The sequence below is a fragment of the Nilaparvata lugens genome, chromosome 7 (genome assembly GCF_014356525.2).
Source record: "Nilaparvata lugens isolate BPH chromosome 7, ASM1435652v1, whole genome shotgun sequence".
In the NCBI taxonomy this organism is placed as follows: domain Eukaryota; kingdom Metazoa; phylum Arthropoda; class Insecta; order Hemiptera; family Delphacidae; genus Nilaparvata; species Nilaparvata lugens.
Window position 1 is genome coordinate 3,734,074 of NC_052510.1, and position 22,599 is coordinate 3,756,672.

Sequence of the window (22,599 nt, forward strand, 5' to 3'; positions counted from 1 at the left end):
ATTAGAAACATTTGGTCTTTGAGCCGAGAAGTAGACTGCTGAATTCCTCACCCAACTCTCTTCTCAAAATTTCAGTGTTTAGTCGCATATAGGAAAAGCTCAGAGGCCATAGTTCTTCACGCTGTCTCAAGTAGAATAATTTACTAACAAATATGACCTAAATTATTACAGGAAAAAGAGAGGTATGAGTTTACTTAATTAATTTGAGTTTAAAACCTGAAATATTAATTATATTATGATAATATTTATGAAAATAGTTCACACAATATTATTAAAATAACAGCTTCGACTTACACATTTATCAAGCATGACTAGTTCGTAGAAAACTCACTCAACTGGTAAAATAAATAGTAAAAAATATTCGAGTGACTGTTTTAAAACTTCGAAATGCGTTGTTCAAGTATAGAGAGCTTCACTACGTTTTCTTGAGATCATTTTTTCTCTTTTCCAAGTCTTATTCAGTTTCCTTAGCATCCAACGCAACTGAAACAGAATATCCATCAATATAAGTTAATACAATTTGTTTTACAAAATGTCAAAAAGGTTCCTATGTTATTTTATATACGGTAACTTACATTTATTAAATCTCTCAGAATCACAATAAGACAAGCTGCATAACAAATAAATCCTTCTTAGGGTACAAACATGGTGGAGGGGCGAAGGAAGCTTCAAATTTGAGTGTTGAACGTAATGCATGTATTTAAATGGTGGCGTACATAGTGGAGCTGTATAAAGCGGTCTATTTAAATACATGCAATATGAATAAATCCTTAGTGCAAACATGGCGGAGGAGCGAAGATTTCTTCAAGTCTGAGAGTGTTGAACGTAATGCATGCATTTAAATGGTGGCGTACATAGTGGAGCTGTATGAATCGGTCTATTTAAATACATGTAACACATATTCAACACTCGCAATCGTGAAGCCGACTTCACCCCTCTACCAAGTATCAACCCACAAGGGCCAAGCTACACGAAGCGTTTTCAGACGAGTCGGCACGGCAGGAAGCTCTCCGATTGGCTGATTTCCGAACGCCAACCCAATCAACCAATCGGAGAGCTTCCTCACCTGTCGACTCTTCTGAAAACGTGTAGAGAAACGCCAAGTGTGGGTTGCCCCTTAAGGTGCAAACAGAACCAGTAAGTCGTGGTCGATGCAGGATGTCACTTAACAGTTGACAATGATAAAAAAACAGTTGATATAGATATATAAAAATGTGTATAGAAGGTCGATAGCGAGCTGAAATCTACATATAATATCATTGACAAACTTTAAAACTTGATTAATTAGGGTATAGTTGACCGAGCGAAGTGAGGTCTAAGATTCAAGTCGACGGTTTGGCATTTCTCTTAATGTTTATATGTTGCGCATTTACGGCGAAACGCGGTAATAGATTTTCATGAAATTTTACAGATATGTTCCTTTTTAAATTGCGCGTCGACGTATATACAAGGTTTTTGGAAATTTTGCATTTCAAGGATATTATAAAAGGAAAAAGGAGCCTCCTTCATACGCCAATATTAGAGTAGAAATCAGACTATAGAATAATATTCATGATAAATCAGCTGTTTAGTGGACTATAATTCTACCGTTCAAAAACATCGAACATCTTGAAAATGTATCTTTCCATCAACGTTAGTAGACAGTTGACTATAATACTACCCGTTCAAAAACATCGAACATCTTGAAAATGTATCTTTCCATCAACGTTGTAGACAGTTGCAGCCAGACCTGATAACAGCGCTCACACTCACATTCCGGGACGACACGTCACGGTACGATAGGACAGAAAGCTCTATGTTTATTTAGGATTTTTTATATACGGTAACTTACATTTATTATATCTCTCAGAATCACAATAAGACAAGCTGCATAACAAATAAATCCTTCTTAGGGTACAAACATGGTGGAGGGGCGAAGGAAGCTTCAAATTTGAGTGTTGAACGTAATGCATGTATTTAAATGGTGGCGTACATAGTGGAGCTGTATAAAGCGGTCTATTTAAATACATGCAATATGAATAAATCCTTAGTGCAAACATGGCGGAGGAGCGAAGATTTCTTCAAGTCTGAGCGTGTTGAACGTAATGCATGCATTTAAATGGTGGCGTACATAGTGGTGGAGCTGTATGAATCGGTCTATTAAAATACATGCAATACATTCAACACTCGCAATCGTGAAGCTGACTTCACCCCTCCACCAAGTATCAACCCACCATTAAAGGGCCAAGCCACACGAAGCGTTTTCAGACGAGTCGGCACGGCAGGAAGCTCTCCGATTGGCTGATTTCCGAACGCCAACCCAATCAACCAATCGGAGAGCTTCCTCACCTGTCGACTCTTCTGAAAACGTGTAGAGAAACGCCAAGTGTGGGTTGCCCTTAAGGTGCAAACAGAACCAGTAAGTCGTGGTCGATGCCAGGATGTCACTAAACAGCTGACAATGATAACAGTTGATATAGATATATAAAAATGTGTATAGAAGGTCGATAGCGAGCTGAAATCTACATAATATCATTGACAAACTTTAAAACTTGATTAATTAGGGTATAGTTGACCGAGCGAAGTGAGGTCTAAGATTCAAGTCGACGGTTTGGCATTTCTCTTAATGTTTATATGTTGCGCATTTACGGCGAAACGCGGTAATAGATTTTCATGAAATTTTACAGATATGTTCCTTTTTAAATTGCGCGTCGACGTATATACAAGGTTTTTGGAAATTTTGCATTTCAAGGATATTATAAAAGGAAAAAGGAGCCTCCTTCATACGCCAATATTAGAGTAGAAATCAGACTATAGAATAATATTCATGATAAATCAGCTGTTTAGTGGACTATAATTCTACCGTTCAAAAACATCGTACATCTTGAAAATGTATCTTTCCATCAACGTTAGTAGACAGTTGACTATAATACTACCCGTTCAAAAACATCGAACATCTTGAAAATGTATCTTTCCATCAACGTTGTAGACAGTTGCAGCCAGACCTGATAACAGCGCTCACACTCACATTCCGGGACGACACGTCACGGTACGATAGGACAGAAAGCTCTATGTTTATTTAGGATTTTTTCTAGACGTTTAAAATTGATAAATTATTTATTATTTTTTGAGAAAAAATAACAACAGGTCAATGTAACTTACTGAGCGCGAGGTCCACTGTTCACAGAACTACTAATATAAGATATGATACAAACTCTTACCTCATGTTTAAAAATGACCACAAACGCCGCACCTCCTATTAGTATCAAAGTCATTGTGATACACTTCGATACGAAACTGTGATACTGTTTCCAGGCCACATAATCGTCGTAATACAGAAAGCGATTCACATATTGAGCAGGCAGTTCAAATTGAGATGGCTTTGGAAACAGGGAATGATAGAAATCAATCAAAGCTGCCCTTACTATCATATTGTCATCAGCTCGGTTTGGGTCCATATTGTCGTTCAGACAAATAAATTTCCTGAAAAAAAAAACAAATATTTCTGAATTAATGGAAATGGATTAGAGATTATATTTGTTGACAGCATTCAATTTGGATTTCTTTCAATAATAATTATTATCATCTACAGGGTGAGTCATATTGAACTTTCGGGTTTTGGAAGGGCGTTGCACGAAGAAGGGAAGGAGCAGAAGGGTGGGGATGGTGTCATTAGACGCGCCATGACATGCAGTTTAGGCAATGGCTTGGTCGGGACAACATCGTGCGTTCGTAGTTGGAAAGTTTATTAAAAATGGCGGCTCCGTGATCACAACACAGCGTGCGTTCCGTTTACATTTTGCTATTGGTCGACGTCATCCACACAGTCACTCGAGGGCTGTGGAGTGGTCGTTCGTGTAGGTTTCGTGGGTTATTCTCAGCCCAGTATCGAAAGTTCTGTTTGTTAACAGCTCCGGCGAGATGAAAATGTGCATCATCACTGAAGATCAAAACAGCAGTGCGGGGGATCTGCTGAATGTCGCGGCATGAATTTCTTCGTGTGTCCAAGTCTCTGGCCCGGTTGCACAAAAGCCGGTTAAATTTTAACCGTGATTAATTCCGCGAGAACCAATCAGAGAATCCGTTTTATCAAAAACGCATTCTCTGATTGGTTCTCGTGAAGTTGACCACGGTTAAAATTTAACCGGCTTTTGTGCAACCGGGTCTCTAACTGTTAATTCTTGCACTACCTGAATCTTGTATGGGTGAAATTTAAGGTCTCTATGCAGTATTCTGCGGAAACTACTGAAAGATAACCCTAGTGAAGCGGAATGTTTCTGAACAGAACGCCGAGGGGATCGTTGAATTGAAGCCCGCACTCTATCCACGTTCTCCGCTGACGTTGACGTCCTAATTCGGCTTTGTGGTCTTGTTTTTAATGCTGATGATGTTGCTCTACAATTTTATACCCAATTTCTAATTGTTGGTCCAATGTAAATAGCAAAATTTAAACCGAACGCACGCTGTGTTGTGATCACGGAACCGCCATTTTTAATAAACTCTTCAACTACGAACGCATGATGTTGTACCGACCAAGCCATTGCTCACACTAAAACTGCATGTCATGGCGCGACTAATGACACCATCCCCACACTTCTGCTCCTTTCCTTCTTCGTGCAACTCCCTTCCAAAACCCGAAAGTTCAATATGACTCACTCTGTATAATATAGTCAAGAATTGGCTTATACATGTGCGGTATAGGAAATTAACGAATGACGCATCATCACGTCTGAACTACTGGACTGATTAACTTGAAATTATGCATAGAGATTCTTAATTTACCGAGGATGTTTAGAGGCCTATTTGAAATTCTTCAAGATTTCAGTAGGAACACAGGTTATCTGCTATTACACAGTTATAAATATTTCGGAACTAATTTTCTTTTTGCAAGTATTCCAATTATGACAATAAACAAAAAACGTAACTAATTCAAGGTAAATTTTGTCCTATTGTGAGATTGATTTCAAACTGTCACATTTAGTTGATTGAATGCATTAATGCAATAATTTCAAGGAATGCTGATAGAAGTGAATCGCAGGTAGAAATTATCTCTTTGTCATTAAATCTATAGTGAGGTCCACGTTATAATAGTAGTGGAGAAAGATAGCACAACAACGTTGCCGATCCTCTGTCTTGTCAATGCCTTCTATAGACGGTAGCTGATACAGGTTTATTAATGTAATATTAACTGTTCATTCTCGTTTAAGATAATCAATTACATTTATTAAGCAAGAAATTATAATATTTTTCAATAATTTCATAATTAAGATGATCTATTTTGTTAATTAATTATTAATTCTACATTGTTAAAATATGATCTGGCAACAGAGAAAAGCGAGAAAGAGATAGCGCTATCCGCTTTGTTGAATGATAGACATGGATAGCAATACCATTGCTAATCAAACACTGCCATTATAACGTGGACCTCACTATAGAAACATTTGTAACGAATCTCACAATAGCAGTTCCCTTTAAACAGTCATATAGGTTTGAAAATGGTTGATATGAAATCACCAAAAGAAAAACAAATACATGTTTTGCTGAAGATGATGCCCACATTCAAATTTAATTACAGATGTTCAAAAATATAATAAACCTATGATATTGTGTCATTTATTTGGGTCCCATTGCACAGTTATATACAGTAAAGCCGCGTTTACACCAAAGTTAATAACAAAATGTTAATAACGTATTCCTTATTGATTCTATTAGATTGAACGAAACTTGACAAACATATATGTTCATCATGTGTATGATAAGTTATGTTCAATCTAATAGAATCTATAAGGATTAAGTTAACATTTTGTTATTAACTTTGGTGTAAACGCATCTCAAGTATACGATAATACTGTTTAAGATCATGTATCTGGTTAAATCTTTTAATCTATTGTTATCCATAGTAAAGCATTTCTATTTACTATTGAATATAAAGGGCTGCATAAGCTTTAAATACAAGACACAGAGTATTTACTGAGTATGTCTATTCATTTTTCTATTCACTATCTATATATATAAAAGCGAAATGGCACTCACTCACTGACTGACTGACTCACTCACTGACTGACTGACTCACTCACTTGCAGAAGTACAAATCTACCAGACCAAAAACGTTCAAATTTGGTAGGTATGTTCAGTTGGCCCTTTAGAGGCGCACTAAGAACGGATTTAGAAAAATTTCCAAAGATACGCCCAAAATCTGCGTTTTTCCAGCATTTTTTTTTGCTTTTTCTCAGATTTATCGAGAACAAATGAACAGAAATTGTTCAGATTTAGTACAGAAGCTAAGCTAGGGTGTAATAATGTTGTGTTAGAAGAAACTTGAAATAACGCCAAAGATACGCCCAAAATCTGCGCTTTTCCAGCATTTTTTTTTTGCTTTTTCTCAGATTTATCAAGAACAAATGAACAGAAATTGTTCAAATTTAGTACAGAAGCTAAGCTAGAGTGTAATAATGTTGTGTTAGAAGGAATTTGCAATAACGCCAAAGATACGCCCAAAATTAGCGGTTTTTTGCGTTTTCTCAGTTCTTTAATCAAATAATAGACAGAAAATGTTCAAATTTGGTACAGAGGTTTAGCTAGGGTCTAAAAATTTTGTGATGAGTTGACTTTAATATTTCATCAAAGATACGCTCAAAATCAGCGTTTTTCCAACGTTTTTCTCAACTTTTCTGCGTTTTCTCAGTACTTTGACTTTCTGAAGCATGCTCAAATGATAAATGCAGGCGAGCGAAGCGATCCTGCTGATCTCATTTCTGGACGATCCAGCCGGGGGTCCAGCGGGCGAATCCCCCTGGCTAGACGGATATGGCGAGCGAAGCGAGCCTGACGGCTAGTTGAATATAAAAGCTACAAGCTCTAGAAACAAGCCGTTTCAACCCTAGTATCAATAGCTGGTAAGCTGAGTTTAAAGGTTTCTCTAGTCTACGATGGAAACTATGGAAAACTATGGTTATAGTTGTGACAAGATATTTTCAAGCCGTTTTAACCCTAGTAAAATAGGGTACCAATAGCTGGTAGGCTGAGTTTAAAGGTTTCTCTAGTCTACGATGGAAACTATGGAAAACAAGATGTTGTAGTTGTGTAATAGTTATTTGTGCAACTAGTGCGCAAAGTGACAGTTTGCTGCACCGAAAGAAACGTTTACGCCCGAGCCGTAGGCAAGGCAGAATGGTTTCTTGAGTGCAGCAAACGAACTTTGCGCACGTATTTCACATTAAATTTTTCCTACAGTTAACATTGAGTATGAAAAGTGGGTAATTATGGGTAAAATTGCCTGAATAATGTATGTGTGTTTGAATGGCGGGGGGCAGCTGTGTGGTGTGTGCTGTGGTGGCACTGTGCTGTCGTTGTCCTTGGTTATAATATCTACTTAATAATTAGCGCGTTGTGCTTGGTTGCACCTCTGCTCACTATAGCAGCCACAGCAGTCACTGTTACCAACTTCATTTTGATTTTGCTGCACTGTTGCTCCATATAACCTACTAACTATTTTGCGTTGTCATGCTGCAAATCTGGAGTACGCAAAGTACTCACTTTGCGCACTAGTGCGGAAAAGTGATTCTTTGCGGCCTGCAATCAGTGCACAAATGGTCACTTTTCAAGGTATCTGTAGGAAAAGATATTTTCAATGATAAATATAACCAACTCACTTAGGTTTGCTTCGTATCGAATCCAGCGACAAGATAATGTCGCTAAGATTAGAGCCCACCATGTAGAAGCCGACTGTATCTTGGTGTTGCATCACAGCATGGGGAAATCGCTTCTTGTGCCCAAACTTCTTCTTCAGCACATGGCTTATCTCCTTGCAATCAACAACCAATGATTTGGGGATCAGGGGCTGCAAAAACCAATATCAAATCAAATTTATTGTTTCATTTCCATAAAATATACAACATGATATAAAATGAAAAAGACTGAGAAATTGTCAAAAAATCACAGATTGATTGATACTCAGAAAGACCGGTTTCGGTTATTACACCATTGTCAATCTCTGATAAACTGATAAGTTTGTACACCATAGTCAATCTCTGATGAGTTTATCAGAGATTGACAATGGTGTAATAACCGAAACCGGTCTTTCTAAGTATCAATAAATCTGTGGTTTTTTGACAATTTCTCAGTCTTTTTCATTCAATATGAATAATTACCACAATATCAACTTCTCAACTACACAAAAAGTGAACATGATATTACATAATAAACATAAACATTTACTATACAGAAATTAAACAGAATAATAATTTCAAAATAGTTACTGTTGAAGATCGATTCTCTAATTTTAAATATCCATAGAGCAGACTGGAGTTGGACGAAAGCATGATTTTCTGATTTATAAAAGTGTATGTTTAATTGCGACACATCGGCGTGTTAAGAACAAGTATTAATAATTTTGTAGTCAAATGTTTTGTTAAGGTCAATTACAGTTAAAGCTGGATAAGTGATAGATTTCTTTCGTTAAACATGAGCTTTTTCAATTCAAGTACTGTACATCGTGGTTAAGTGGTAGAGAGGACATTATTGTCCAAACTTCGCCACGTCAACATAAATAAAAAAGTCATTCTATTCTATTCTATCCAACTAGCGTTCTGAGAGATCATTTTCAAAATCGTCCAATTCAATTCGCAGAGCTTCCAGTTTGTTATACTATGTTAGAGTGGACATAGATAATAGAGCGTATTTAACGGTTTTATCTTCTTATTCTCCTTCTCTATCTATACACATTCTTCTTCTTCTTCTATATCTATACTATGTAATATGAAGGCAGGTTTATACATGTTCGGGATAGGAAATGCACGAATGACGAATCATAGCAACTGAACTACTGAACTGATTAACTTTAAATTTCGAATATAGATTCATAATTTGCCAAGGATGGTTATCTTATTTTCAGTTCTCCATTATTTTAGTACATCAAGTTTTCAGTTTGTCTAAATTCAACCTATTTGTGTTTTAAAGAGACCCTTGCGGGGCGCGGGTCACCTGCTAATCAGAAATAATTTTAAAAATTTGCAGCTTCATAATACTGTAAACTCACTTACCAATACAGATCCTAGATAGCGTTCGTACATAGGAGTTATGGGTTCAGCAACTGTAGTCTGTTTTTCAGCACAATTTATCAGAGCTTGTTCAAACCAAACAATGCTATTACGCTGCAGAGGAATCGGAAAGAGACGTGTGAGAATTGTTCGGATCTCTCTGTCTGACCAAGTACTGTAACAGATCAACATTAAAAATTAGAACTTTCTGTTCCAACTGTGAAAAATTATATCTATGTGTCAAGTATAGTGCATATCTATAGAGCAGAGTGAAATGGAGTAAAAACATGTTTTTCCGTATTTTCCTTTGCTTCCTTAAACCTAGCGCCGCAGTGCAGTATGGTTTCTCACAGCTTGGCGTTGTTGTCATTTGAGATGGGTGTCTGGCTTGCCGGAAGATCAACAGCTGGTTTTTTTTTCGTGATAGAGAAATTCTGATTGCAGATTCGTTCTCAGCGACCCCAAGTTTAGCCTGAAGGCTCAGAATGTTTTTAAATAATTAAAAATCATCATGAAAAGTCATTAATATGGTAGTACACCACGTTTCTGGAAACTTTTTACAGGTGACGAGTTATTATTGACACACAAAAATCAAAATAATCGTGAGAATGAAAACTGCAGATGAACGCGAATAAGACCGCCACTCCATTGTTCTATTGTCTCAGCTGCTTGGCTGAGCCTGGCTGGAGGGATCAAATAACCGACTGGTTTGATCTTTCGTTTGTCCGCTAGGCGGAACTACGCTGACCATTGCTGGGTGGAAGACGTTACTGCGGCCGCTCGTATTCTCACCAACGCTGCTATTATTTGCTGTCTCAGCGCCTAGTCCGATTCAGCTAAGCAACCAGCCTGCACTGCGGAGCTAGGTTAAAGGAAGCTCCCTATACACAGAGATTTTTCATGAATGATAGAGAGTTACAACGTATCACCAACAATGGAGAGCATTTTTTTATTGCGGATGATGCACACATTAGCTTTTTGCCTTGTGCGTGAGTAATGGGAAGTGCGAGGGTGATTTATGAGATGATCAAACGTCCATGCCTAATCGATGGGATTCGGCGGGATTCGAACCCGCGACCAGGTTGCACTAGCAGACTGAAGGGTGCAACGCCTTAGTCGACTCTGAGTTACCTCAGCAGTAATAAATGTGCCGGCGATTTATAACAGTGCATGTTTAATTGTTATGACACATTAGTTGTTATTAGAGGTAATTTATTATGAATAACAAGAGTTACTTTCGAAATTGTAACAATAAACAATACAATAGATAGATTAACAGAATTGGTAAAAGTTTTCAATTAGCAACAATCGGTACTGAGTTATAATAGTAACTTCATTGGTTACGATAGTTCACTGCGCAAAGTTGAATTGAATTGAATTGCAAATGAGCATACATTCAAAGGTTAAGAAAAAAAACCAATTTAATAACAAGAAGTTACTTTGAATGAAATCTCAACTAGTTTTTGCCACAAAAATCTAACTGAAATATGGATAAAATCAGTTTAGTGTGATTTGCTATAGAATTAATTAAATGCTATAGTGATGTTCACTTTGAACTATTTTAATTGGCATGGTAGCTATTTAGAAATCTTGCAGACTTTATATTACTGTAAACTCACTTACCAATACAGATCCTAGATAGCGTTCGTACATAGGAGTTATGGGTTCAGCAACTGTAGTCTGTTTTTCAGCACAATTTATCAGAGCTTGTTCAAACCAAACAATGCTATTACGCTGCAGAGGAATCGGAAAGAGACGTGTGAGAATTGTTCGGATCTCTCTGTCTGACCAAGTACTGTAACATATCAACATTAAAAATTATAACTTTCTGTTCCAACTGTGAAAAATTATATCTATGTGTCAAGTATAGTGCATATCTATAGAGCAGAGTGAAATGGAGTAAAAACATGTTTTTCCGTATTTTCCTTTGCTTCCTTAAACCTAGCGCCGCAGTGCAGGATGGTTTCTCACAGCTTGGCGTTGTTGTCATTTGAGATGGGTGTCTGGCTTGCCGGAAGATCAACAGCTGGGTTTTTTTTTCGTGATAGAGAAATTTTGATTGCAGATTCGTTCTCAGCGACCCCAAGTTTAGCCTGAAGGCTCAGAATGTTTTTAAATAATTAAAAATCATCATGAAAAGTCATTAATATGGTAGTACACCACGTTTCTGGAAACTTTTTACAGGTGACGAGTTATTATTGACACACAAAAATCATAATAATCGTGAGAAAGAAAACTGCAGATGAACGCGAATAAGACCGCCACTCCATTGTTCTATTGTCTCAGCTGCTTGGCTGAGCCTGGCTGGAGGGATCAAATAACCGACTGGTTTGATCTTTCGTTTGTCCGCTAGGCGGAACTACGCTGACCATTGCTGGGTGGAAGACGTTACTGCGGCCGCTCGTATTCTCACCAACGCTGCTATTATTTGCTGTCTCAGCGCCTAGTCCGATTCAGCTAAGCAACCAGCCTGCACTGCGGAGCTAGGTTAAAGGAAGCTCCCTATACACAGAGATTTTTCATGAATGATAGAGAGTTACAACGTATCACCAACAATGGAGAGCATTTTTTTTTTATTGCGGATGATGCACACATTAGCTTTTTGCTTGTGCGTGAGTAATGGGAAGTGCGAGGGTGATTGATGAGATGATCAAACGTCCATGCCTAATCGATGGGATTCGGCGGGATTCGAACCCGCGACCAGGTTGCACTAGCAGACTGAAGGGTGCAACGCCTTAGTCGACTCTGAGTTACCTCAGTAGTGATGAATGTGCAGGCGATTTATAACAGTGCATGTTTAATTATCATAACACATTAGTTATTATTAGAGGTAATTTATTATGAATAACAAGAGTTACTTTTGAAATTGTAACAATAAACAATACAATAGATAGATTAACAGAATTGGTAAAAGTTTTCAATTGGAAACAACCGGTACTGAGGTATAATAGTAACTTCATTGGTTATGATAGTTCACTGCGCAAAGTTGAATTGAATTGAATTACAATTGGGCATACATTCAAAGGTTAAAGATAAAAAACCAATTTAATAACAAGAAGTTTACTTTGAATAAAATCTCAACTAGTTTTTGCCACAAAAATCTAACTGAAATATGGATAAAATCAGTTTAGTGTGATTCGCTATAGAATTAATTAAATGCTATAGTGATGTTCACTTTGAACTATTTTAATTGGCATGGTAGCTATTTAGAAATCTTGCAGACAATATATGAGAGTGAATATCAATAACTATAGCATCTCATTCTATCACATTTTACACTGATTTTGTCAACACTTTCTCAACTTTTCTAAAATTCTATTCAACAAAACCTAACAGCTGTGTTGATGGCGTTCACACGGAACTCATATTAATTTTTACTTTCCTTGCCCTATTACCATAGGTAAGGAAAGTATTGCTTTCCGAAAAAAATTAAGGTACCCCAATTTCTAAATTTCTATACGTTTCAAGGTCCCTTGAGTCCAAAAAAGTGGTTTTTGGGTATTGGTCTGTGTGTGTGTGGTGTGTGTGTGTGTGTGTGTGTGTGTGTGTGTGTGTGTGTGTGTGTGTATGAGTGTATGTGCGTCTGTGTACACGATATCTCATCTCCCAATTAACGGAATGACTTGAAATTTGGAACGTAAGGCCCTTACAATATAAGGATCCGACACGAACAATTTCGATTAAATGCGATTCAAGATGGCGGCTAAAATGGCGAAAATGTTGTCAAAAACAGGGTTTTTCGCGATTTTCTCGAAAACGGCTGCAACGATTTTGATTAAAGTTATACCTGAAATAGTCATCGATAAGCTCTATCAACTGGCACCAGTCCCATATCTGTAAAAATTTCAGGAGCTCCGCCCCATCTATGCAAAGTTTAATTTTAGATTCTCAATTATCAGGCTTCAGATACAATTCAAACAAAAAATTTCGAGTGAAAAAGATTCAGCATGAGAATCTCTACAACTAATGTTCAGTAATATTTTCACCTAGAATTAAAAATAAGCTCGAAATTCGAGAAAATGTGATTATCGAATTGCGAACTGTTGATTCTATTAAATGATTCACTATGAAGAGATAGCAGACCTCGTGTGTCTCCAGCGTTATTGCCCTGTCACCAGTTGGCTCAAATCTTTGAATAGTGGACTTGAGATGCGCGGGAACACTAGCGTCAGGTGATCAATTTCCATAACGGCAAGGAAAGTTGTGTGAGTGCGCCACACCAGATTTTTCAAGATAAAAAACAATCAAATACACTTTCAACTGTCACCATTAATTGACTGGGTAGTTATTTAGAAATCTTGCAGACAATATGGAAAAATATCACTAAAGCATCACATTTTATGTAAAGCATTGTATGTAATTGTAAACTATCTAATATTTTCTGTAATTGATGTTGTACTTTTACTTTTTTGGGAAATAGACATTTATTTATTTATTTACACTGATTTTATCAACATTTTTTTTAAACTTTTTATCAAGTGTAGTAGGCCTATTGAATTCTGACTCACCCAGATTTGTCAGTATCAAAAATGTCGAATATTTGGTCCACACTCAAATGAGTTTCTTCACTCATCAAAAAGTAGAAATAGGAGAATGCGAACTGCATATCGTTGGAGCTGCGAATTTTTCGAGCCGACGTTTGCTCGAATTCTTTGAGGAATCTGAAAAAAGTTATAAACTAAATACAGTACTAGTATATCAGGCTGGCCACTAACGTAACGTTTCACATGCACGATACGACTGTACAGTTGAAAACCTGAACATTAATGCTCAATCATATGATAAGTGTTTTTAATTGTTGTATCTTTTGGATATGGTGACGTTTCCGATTGTATAATGTATATACTTGAAGGAATAAAAAAATCTAATTTCAAGCTGATTTTTTTGTTAATTCAAGCCAATTACTGACGACTACTGTCCATTATCACTGTTTTGACCGGGTGAGAGTGTGAGAACGGCACAGTATGAGAGACTACCAGCGTCACATAGCTTCACGAAAAAGAACTACTAGGACATCGGCTTGAGAGTGGTCATAGATATTATTAAATAGTGTATTCAATGGTTTTATCTTCTATCTATATCTTCTTCTTCTATTTCTTATCTACTATTTTTAGTCAATTTCAAACCGATTACTTTCGACTACTGTCTATTATTACTGTTTTGTTCGAGTGAGAGTGTAAGAACGGCACAGTATGAGAGACTACCAGCGTCACATAGCTTCACGAAAAACAACTACTAGGGCTTGAGATAACAGTGGAATTTGGAGCTGTACTATAGCATACCGTGAGCTATGTTATTATGCTATATTTTCTCTATAGTATCACATTTCCATTCAAGATACACATCTTCAGAAGATACACAACTTCGGAAGATACAGAACTTTGGATGATACACAACTTCAGAAGATACATAGCTTCAGAAGATACACAACTTCAAAAGATACACAACTTCAGATGATACACAACTTTAGAAGATTCACAACATCAGAACATACACTACTTTAGATGATACACAACTTCAGATCAGATGATGCACAACTTCAGATGATACACAACTTCACATTAGGATCGCTGCGTTTGCACAAGTTACGCCTGATATGCTGGTACGAGTGTGGCAAGAAATCTATTATCGGTGGAATGTATGTCGCATTACCAACGGCTGTCACATCTATCCAATATAACACTTTAAACTTGAAGTTTTTTGTAACAAAATGACACCTTTTTCAATTCTGTAAGTAATTTCAATAAATATTTATGAGCTTTCAAAGTTGTAAAGTCCTTTTATAATCATCATGTATTTTTATTACTTTCCTTGCCCTATTACCATAGGTAAGAAAAGTATTGCTTTCCAAAAAAATTAAGGTACCCTAATTTCAAGTTTTCTATACGTTTCAAGGTCCCCTGAGTCCAAAAACATGATTTTTGGGTGTTGGTATGTGTGTGTGAATGTGTGTGTGTTTATGTGTGTATGTCTGTGAACACGATAACTCCATTCCTAATTAACCAATCGACTTGAAATTTTAAACTTAAGGTCCTTATACCATAAGGATCCGACAATAAGAAATTCAATAAAATTCAATTCAATATGGCGGAAAAAATGGCGGATAATTACTAAAAAAACATGTTTTTCACGGTTTTCTCGAAAACGGCTTTAACGATTTTCTTCAAATTATACCATGGATAGCTATTTATAAGCCTATCAACTGACATGAGTCTTATTTCTGGGAAAATTCCAGGAGCTCCGTAATATTATTGAGAAAAATGGCGGATAATGACTGAAAAAACCATGTTTTTCACGGTTTTCTCGAAAACGGCTCTAACGATTTTCTTCAAATTTATACCATGGATAGCTATTCATAAGCCCTATCAACTGACATGAGTCTCATTTCTGGGAAAATTCCAGGAGCTCCGTAATATTATTGAGAAAAATGGCGGATAATGACTAAAAAACCATGTTTTTCACGATTTTCTCAAAAATTACTTGACCGATTTTTTTCAAATTCATATCCTGTATAGTAATTCATCAGCTCTATCAACTGGCATGAGTCTTTTTCCTGGGAAACTAATGGGGGGTCCACCCCATCCTTGAGAAATGGACTTTGTAACCTCCTTCTCGTGCATGAGGTAGGTAGGTAGGTAGAGCAGTTTATAAAAAGAACACAGTCATAGCCGAGATATTTCATCTGTAGAACAGCTGTTTTGACGACTTTTGAAAAAATCATCGAATTTCACAATTTACACAAAGGAAAAAGTACTCTGAAAACAATTATATATACACATATAAAGTAGTCTGATCGTAGTTGCAAATATTTTGCCGCCAATCGTCATTATATTATTCCCCTAAATTATTCTCATCTAAGGATGAGACTTACAGTTCAATGAGCAAGGAAAGTTGTGTGCGTGTACCACACCAGATTTTTTCTATAGAAGTAGTTTGTGTGCTCTAGCAAGTCAGGTGTTACACAACACTGATCGCTTGTCAGTCAAGATTATCTATTATAATTATAATAAAGGAAAAATCACTTAATGAATATCTATATCCTTATATTATTTTATTTTTTCATGGACAATAGGATACAATCCGGGTATAAACAACAGGCATTAACCGAAAACTGCATTCAAGCTTAATTTAAAATTAACAGTCCAGAGGTTATGTAGAGTTCATGATTTGATTTACACACGAATTCAAGTCCAAAAACATGTATCAACTAAAATTTTGAATTCCAAGCACAAAGACCGAAACATATATCAACTAAAATTTTGAATTCCAGACACAAAACCAAACAAAAAACTTCTATCACAATTAAAAAAAAAGACTTTAAAATTGAATTCCAGCACCACTCTGACTGATCTCAGTGTCCACACTCTTATATAATACTTGAGTATTATACTTTTTTAAATATCAAATTTTTGGATTTTCTTATCTTAGAATCTATATATATAAAAGCAAAATGGCACTCACTCATCACTCACTCACTCACTCACTCACTCATTCAATCGCATAACTAAAAATCTACCGGACCAAAAACGTTCAAATTTGGTAGGTATGTTCAGTTGACCCTTTAGAGGCGCACTAAGAAATATTTTGGCAATATTTTAACCTAAGGGTTCTTTTAAGGGTTTAAAGTTCGTCTTTTAGCATGTATATTCTTCTTCTCCCAATCTCTTAATTATAATGAAATTTCCATATCATATGTTACTATAGAACTATAATCTAGATAGAGTACCTCTTCGAAACAGTTGTTAACTGGCAACTAAATTAATAATTTTGTCAGGTTGGCATTAAGTTGAGTTGACTTTGTTAGGTTGGCACCAAGTTGAAGATTTAAAAAGCATTTATCGCGAAAAAATTGATTGGGCACTGCTACTTCAATCCTGGGAATATTATATTACTAGCCGTCAGGCTCGCTTCGCTCGCCACATCCGTTTAGCCAGACGTTTAGTCTGGACCCCCGACTGGATTGTCCTAACATTATAGAAATGCTAATCTCATTCTTGGACGATCCAGTCGGGGGTCCAGGGGGCGGAGCCCCCTGGCTAGACGGATATGGCGAGCGAAGCGAGCCTGACGGCTAGTACCATATAAAGTTGCGTACAGATATACGCGCTGCGAACATGAGCAATTCACTTTTAATCAGCTGATTCAATCTGTATTTTTACAGAAACGGTAAGATACAGATATAAAAAGCTTGGCATCAGCTGATTAAAAGTGATTTGCGGCGCGTAAATCTGTACGCACCTTTAGAGAAGCATACCTTATAAGAGAAGCAATGGCTATTTTCATCCGTAAGCGGCATGTCCTTTCCTGAAGTAGTCTCAATTTACAAATTAGGAAAAGATTTATAAGAAGCTGCATTGTACTGCAATCACGTTAGAGTGTTGTACTCTATGGCTCAGAAACCTGGACGATTTGTAAGGCAGAAGAAAGAGCACTAAATGCCTTTGAGGTATGGTGTTGGAGACGGATGCTCAAGCCGAGATGGACGGATGAAATTACTAATGAGGAAGTATTTCAAAGGGTTGAGGAAAAGCGATCTCTTTTGCGTATTTTAAAGGACAGACGGCATTCTTGGATTGGCCATGTATTTAGACACAACGGATTCACGTTAAGAATACTGGAAGGTATATATATATATATATATTATATATATATATATATATATATATATATATATATATATATATATATTATATATATATATATATATATATATATCTATATATATATATATATATATATATATAATTGAACAAAGGGCTCGTGGAAGACCCAGGCAACAATATCTGAAGCAAGTTACCAAAGATCTAGGGATCCAGAGCTACATCCAGCTGAAAAGTACAAGCTCTGGACAGAAAAGGATGGAAAGCTGCCTACCAATCGAAGCTAAAGAAGAAGAAAACCATACTCACGTTGCTTGAAGTTCGGTGATAATTGTTCGATCTATGAGGTGGGGCATATGGGCAGGTACTTTCCGTCTCTTGAATCCATACTTGTCATTCAGCAATGCATTGACATGCAGCAATGACTCTGCATAAGTATCCAACTTCCGTGGACGTTCCGTGTTATTATACAGTAACTGTTTGCCCAACTCTTTGACCCTTGCTTTGGCTGCGTTTTTGCTGAAAAGAACAACGATAAAAATGTTTATTAAGGATGCCAGTATAACGGGAGAATATGCATGATACACAGTCGTCATACATTGGTGTGTATTAAAATTAATAAACACAATATAAATACATGAAGTACCCTTTTATTTGAAAACATATTTTTCCTACAGTTACCTTGAAAAGTGGCCATTCGTGCACTGATTACAGAACGCAAAGAATCATTTTTCCGCTCTAGTGCGCAAAGTATTACTTTGCAAACTCCAGATTTGCAACATGGCAACACAAAATAGTTGGTGGGTTATATGGAGGATTAGTGCACGAAAACAAAAATTAAGTTGGTAACAATGACTGTGGTTAGATTTAGATAGGAATTATTTCAATGGCTACCCCACATTTATGATAAAATCCCAATCTAGAAATCCAAAACAAGAATAATGTTCATCTAAATCATAATTAAATAATCATCATTTACGAATTCTCATCATTTAATAATAAATAATAGTTCTTTTCTATTGATAATTATTAATTCAACTGCAAGCAATGAGAAAAGTAGCAATATACACTATAAAATTCGAATTTGAGGTTAAATGATTAACCTTTGATATCCATATAAATAAAAATAATAAAAAACATAAGAATACTACAATAAATATTCTCTGTTGTCTATGTTATTCTTATAATATTTTTCAGTTCACTTTGAGCATTTTTCTCGGTAATTTGAGCAAAAGTCTAAATTTCTGAATCCTGTTTCAGTACTTTTTAGCTGGATGAAACAAACTTAGGTACGATTCTTCCCGCCTACGGCTCGGGCGTAAACGTTTCTTTCGGTGCAGCAAACTGTCACTTTGCGCACTAGTTGCACAAATAACTATTTCCATCTTCTTGGATTATTTTACGCCTATGAACATTTGGATGATTACCATTTCATAGACCAATAAGGTACATAAAGCAAAGCCATCATTTCTGTGTTATTGGTTCGTTTACAGTCCCCGTATACAAGAGAAGTAATTTCATTGTTGTGTATGTCTCATGATAATGTTTCAGCTGGCATCACAGCTGTAGCATATAACAGCCGATCATCAAAAGATGATCTATCTGAGTTTGAACTTGGATGGTGCATATGGAACTACGGTTCAACTCACACTTACGCGACTCAGGTCGAGAAGAGACTCGACTCTAGTGGAGAGCATGTGTTTCCAAATGGTGACGTCGCGGAGACTAGAATCGACTGGTCTGAGTGTCACCATTAGAAGACACATGCTCTCGACTAGAGTCGAGTCTCTTCTCGACCCGAGTCGTGTAAGTGTGAGTTGAGCCTAAAGGTTGGTTTTCGTTTGTGCGGATCCGCACAAGTCAAAATAGCAACTATCCAAAACAATAGATTGAATCTATTTGTATCATATCCATTCAGTTGATATCGTATTTAGTATTAAGATCACTCTAAGGCTCAACTCACACTACCTCGACTCGAATCTTACGACTCCAGTCTCTCAACCTTACGACTTTTCTACTTATTGTCACTACTTCAGTTCCATGCTACTCAATTTTCTAACCTTACTTTATTAAGAATATAACATTTAATTCGTCATTACTTAGCATGTAACAAATTGTATTGAATATTTAGAGAATCGTTTGAAATTTAATACAGTCTCTCTTGAGAGCAGAACAATGAACAGTCAGACTGACAGCTATATAAACTATTTTAAGATCAAGCTAATCAGAAAAATATTACCTATTTATTTTTTATTGATTCATACTATAAGTACATAATCAAAATTACAGGGAGAGAAAAAAATAAGGTAACCTTGTGCTATTCCACTCCCAAATTTAGATAAGGTTAAACCTATGAATCAACTCATCTCCCATCATTATCATGCTTCCCATCACTCACGTGCACGCCTCAAGCTAATATGGGCATCACCCTCAGCAAAATAAATCAAGATATGATGAAACCGAAATGTGATACAGTTCAAGCGCCGATTTTACTTAGTTTAAATTGATATTGAGTATACGGTCCTTGACATTAAACTTCATGTTTAAATCAACGACTGCTCCTACTCAATTTAAACTTAGATTATTTAAATGGCCCTTAAAACGCCAGTCTAATGGCATAAGGGTCGTGCGCACAATCTACGTTTAACGTGAAACTAGGTTTACATTCAGCTATGATCACATTTAATTATGTCATGTCTTATATTCCGGGTTTACGGTTTAAACCGACAAATTATCTATCTCCGTTTAAACTGGGTGGGACTAAGTTTGACATAGCTCAACACAATACTTACAGTACTTACATTTACTTACACATTACTCGAGTTTGACAGAGCTTGAAAGAATACTTACATCTGGTTATTGTAGCTATGTTTATTGTTCTCCTCCTTCTCAACATGATCCAATCTTCCGCCATCTTTCTCATCATTTTTCAAAGCAGTATCGTTGTTCACATCACGGCGTATTCTTCCATGTTTTACACCACTGGTAATCTCCATTTTTAAAGCTTTTTTTCTAAAACTATTCCACAAATATTTACACCGAAGATACAGTAATAGAAAATCTACACTAGAATTTGTTACACGTCTAAAATAGTTGTATCTACATTTTTTATGTCGATAAGGAATTATATCGTTGTACAAGACTCTTGTCAATGAAGAACAGTTTAAATATAAATTTACACTTTTGTCTACAATTAGTTTTCTTAGTTTATCTTTGGTTATGTGTTTGTTTGTTTCGGCGATTTCATTAAATTTTATAGGTTGCAATTTGTTATAGATAGAACTGGTATTACACAATCGTTCAAAGATGTATGTGCCATTCGAATAGGAATCCAATTTATTACCTAGGATTTTTCTTAGCTCTTCTTGGTGAAGATTATTTTCTTACTGCTTCCAACGAATAACTGCTCCTCCTCAATTTTTCCTATTCTTGATTCTTCTCCCACTTCCATTTTCTCAACTTCATTTCCTGCATTTGATTCAATTTTCTCTTCATTTCCACCCTCTTTCGCGCTTAATACTCCTATAAAATATGTTTTAATCACTTTTTTATTTGATTCTAGTTTAGTTCTGCTGTCATGAATACTTTGTTCTTTCTCAATGTCTCCTACTCCTGATTCAATTGCCTTTCCAGCTGTTTCCTCCTCCACTTTTGCATTTGTTTCCATTTCAAATCTAGTCTCTTTTGTATTCAATTCTCCTCCTTCTACGATACTTTTTATCTTTCTCCCTGCTACAACACCAGTTCCTCTTTCCCCTTCAACTTCTTTCTCTTCTTCTCCTTCATCTCTACCTTCTCTTCTCACCAGATGCCCTCCAACTCTTCCATCTTTCTCCTCCTCTACTCTTTTTCTAACACCTCCACTACTTACTCTTACACTTACTGCTTTTAAAACATCTTCTCCTCCTCCTCCTCCTCCTTCTCCACAACCTTCAAAACCAACTTTACCATCACCTCCTCTTCCTTCACCTCCTCCTCCTCCTCCCACACCCCTCTTCCTCCTCCCCTGTCCCTCCCCAGCCACAACTTCGTACTCATCCTCATGAGCCCCACCCTGATCACCCACTGCCTCATCACCCATAAGGGCTCCACCCTGATCATGAAACACAGATCCATCACCCACCGCAGACGGGAGACAGTCACCGCCATCATGAGCGCATGCCCCACTATGGTTGCACTGGGGGTCACACACTCCATCACCCACCCATGACCATGGGCATGAGGCAACGCAGTCGGGTATCGGCCATGATAGGTACACCTGCAAGCAATCAATCAATCATCATCTATAGTGAGGCCAACGTTATAATGGCAGTATTCAATTAACATTAGTGTTGCTATCCTTGTCTATCATTCGACAAAGTAGATAACGTTATCCTATTCTAGATCCACAACGTTTCCAGGTCGTCTTTTAACAATGTAGAATGAATAATTAATTAAAAAAATATTTCATCTTAATTAAGAAAATTCATTATTAAATGATTGAAAAATATAATTTCTTGGCGAATAAAATATAATTGATTATTTTAAACGAGAATGAACAGTTAATATTATATCAATAAACCTGTACCAGCTACCGTCTATAGAAGACATTGACAAGACAGAGGATCGGCAACGTTGTTCTCCTATCTTTCTCCATCGTTCTACCATTATAACGTGGACCGCACTATAGTTAATTAATCACTTAATCAGTCATCTATCAATCAGTCAGATAGTAAATCAGACAGTCAATCGATTAATTAATCAGTCAGACAGTGAACCTTTCAATCGAGCATTAAATCAGTCAGTTAATAATAAATCGATCAATCAATCATTATCTACACTACAATCCGGTCATGGATTGATAAAGTATTGGAAAAAATGTCACGTTTTTGGGAAAAAATGTCACGTTTTTTGGAAAAAATGTCACATTGATAAGTTAAGCGCCGTGCTCTCAGTTCGACCGTTGGAAAGGTGACTGCTTGAGGACAGCTCCTGGGTAGTGA

The 22,599-nt window shown here is 36.6% G+C and overlaps 1 protein-coding gene across 1 annotated transcript in view; it reads right to left on the reverse strand.

The window, feature by feature from the left end:
• Positions 1–222: 222 nt before the first annotated feature.
• The window catches only part of LOC111058841 (N-acetylglucosamine-1-phosphotransferase subunits alpha/beta), a 44,001-nt gene continuing 21,624 nt past the window's right edge, over positions 223–22,599 (reverse strand). Inside the window, 8 exon segments of the mRNA XM_039433451.1 lie at positions 223–483; positions 3,201–3,462; positions 7,632–7,819; positions 10,641–10,812; positions 13,526–13,678; positions 17,927–18,136; positions 20,468–20,976; positions 20,979–21,875. Coding sequence (XP_039289385.1) covers positions 397–483; positions 3,201–3,462; positions 7,632–7,819; positions 10,641–10,812; positions 13,526–13,678; positions 17,927–18,136; positions 20,468–20,976; positions 20,979–21,875 — 2,478 coding nt within the window. The 3' untranslated portion in view covers positions 223–396.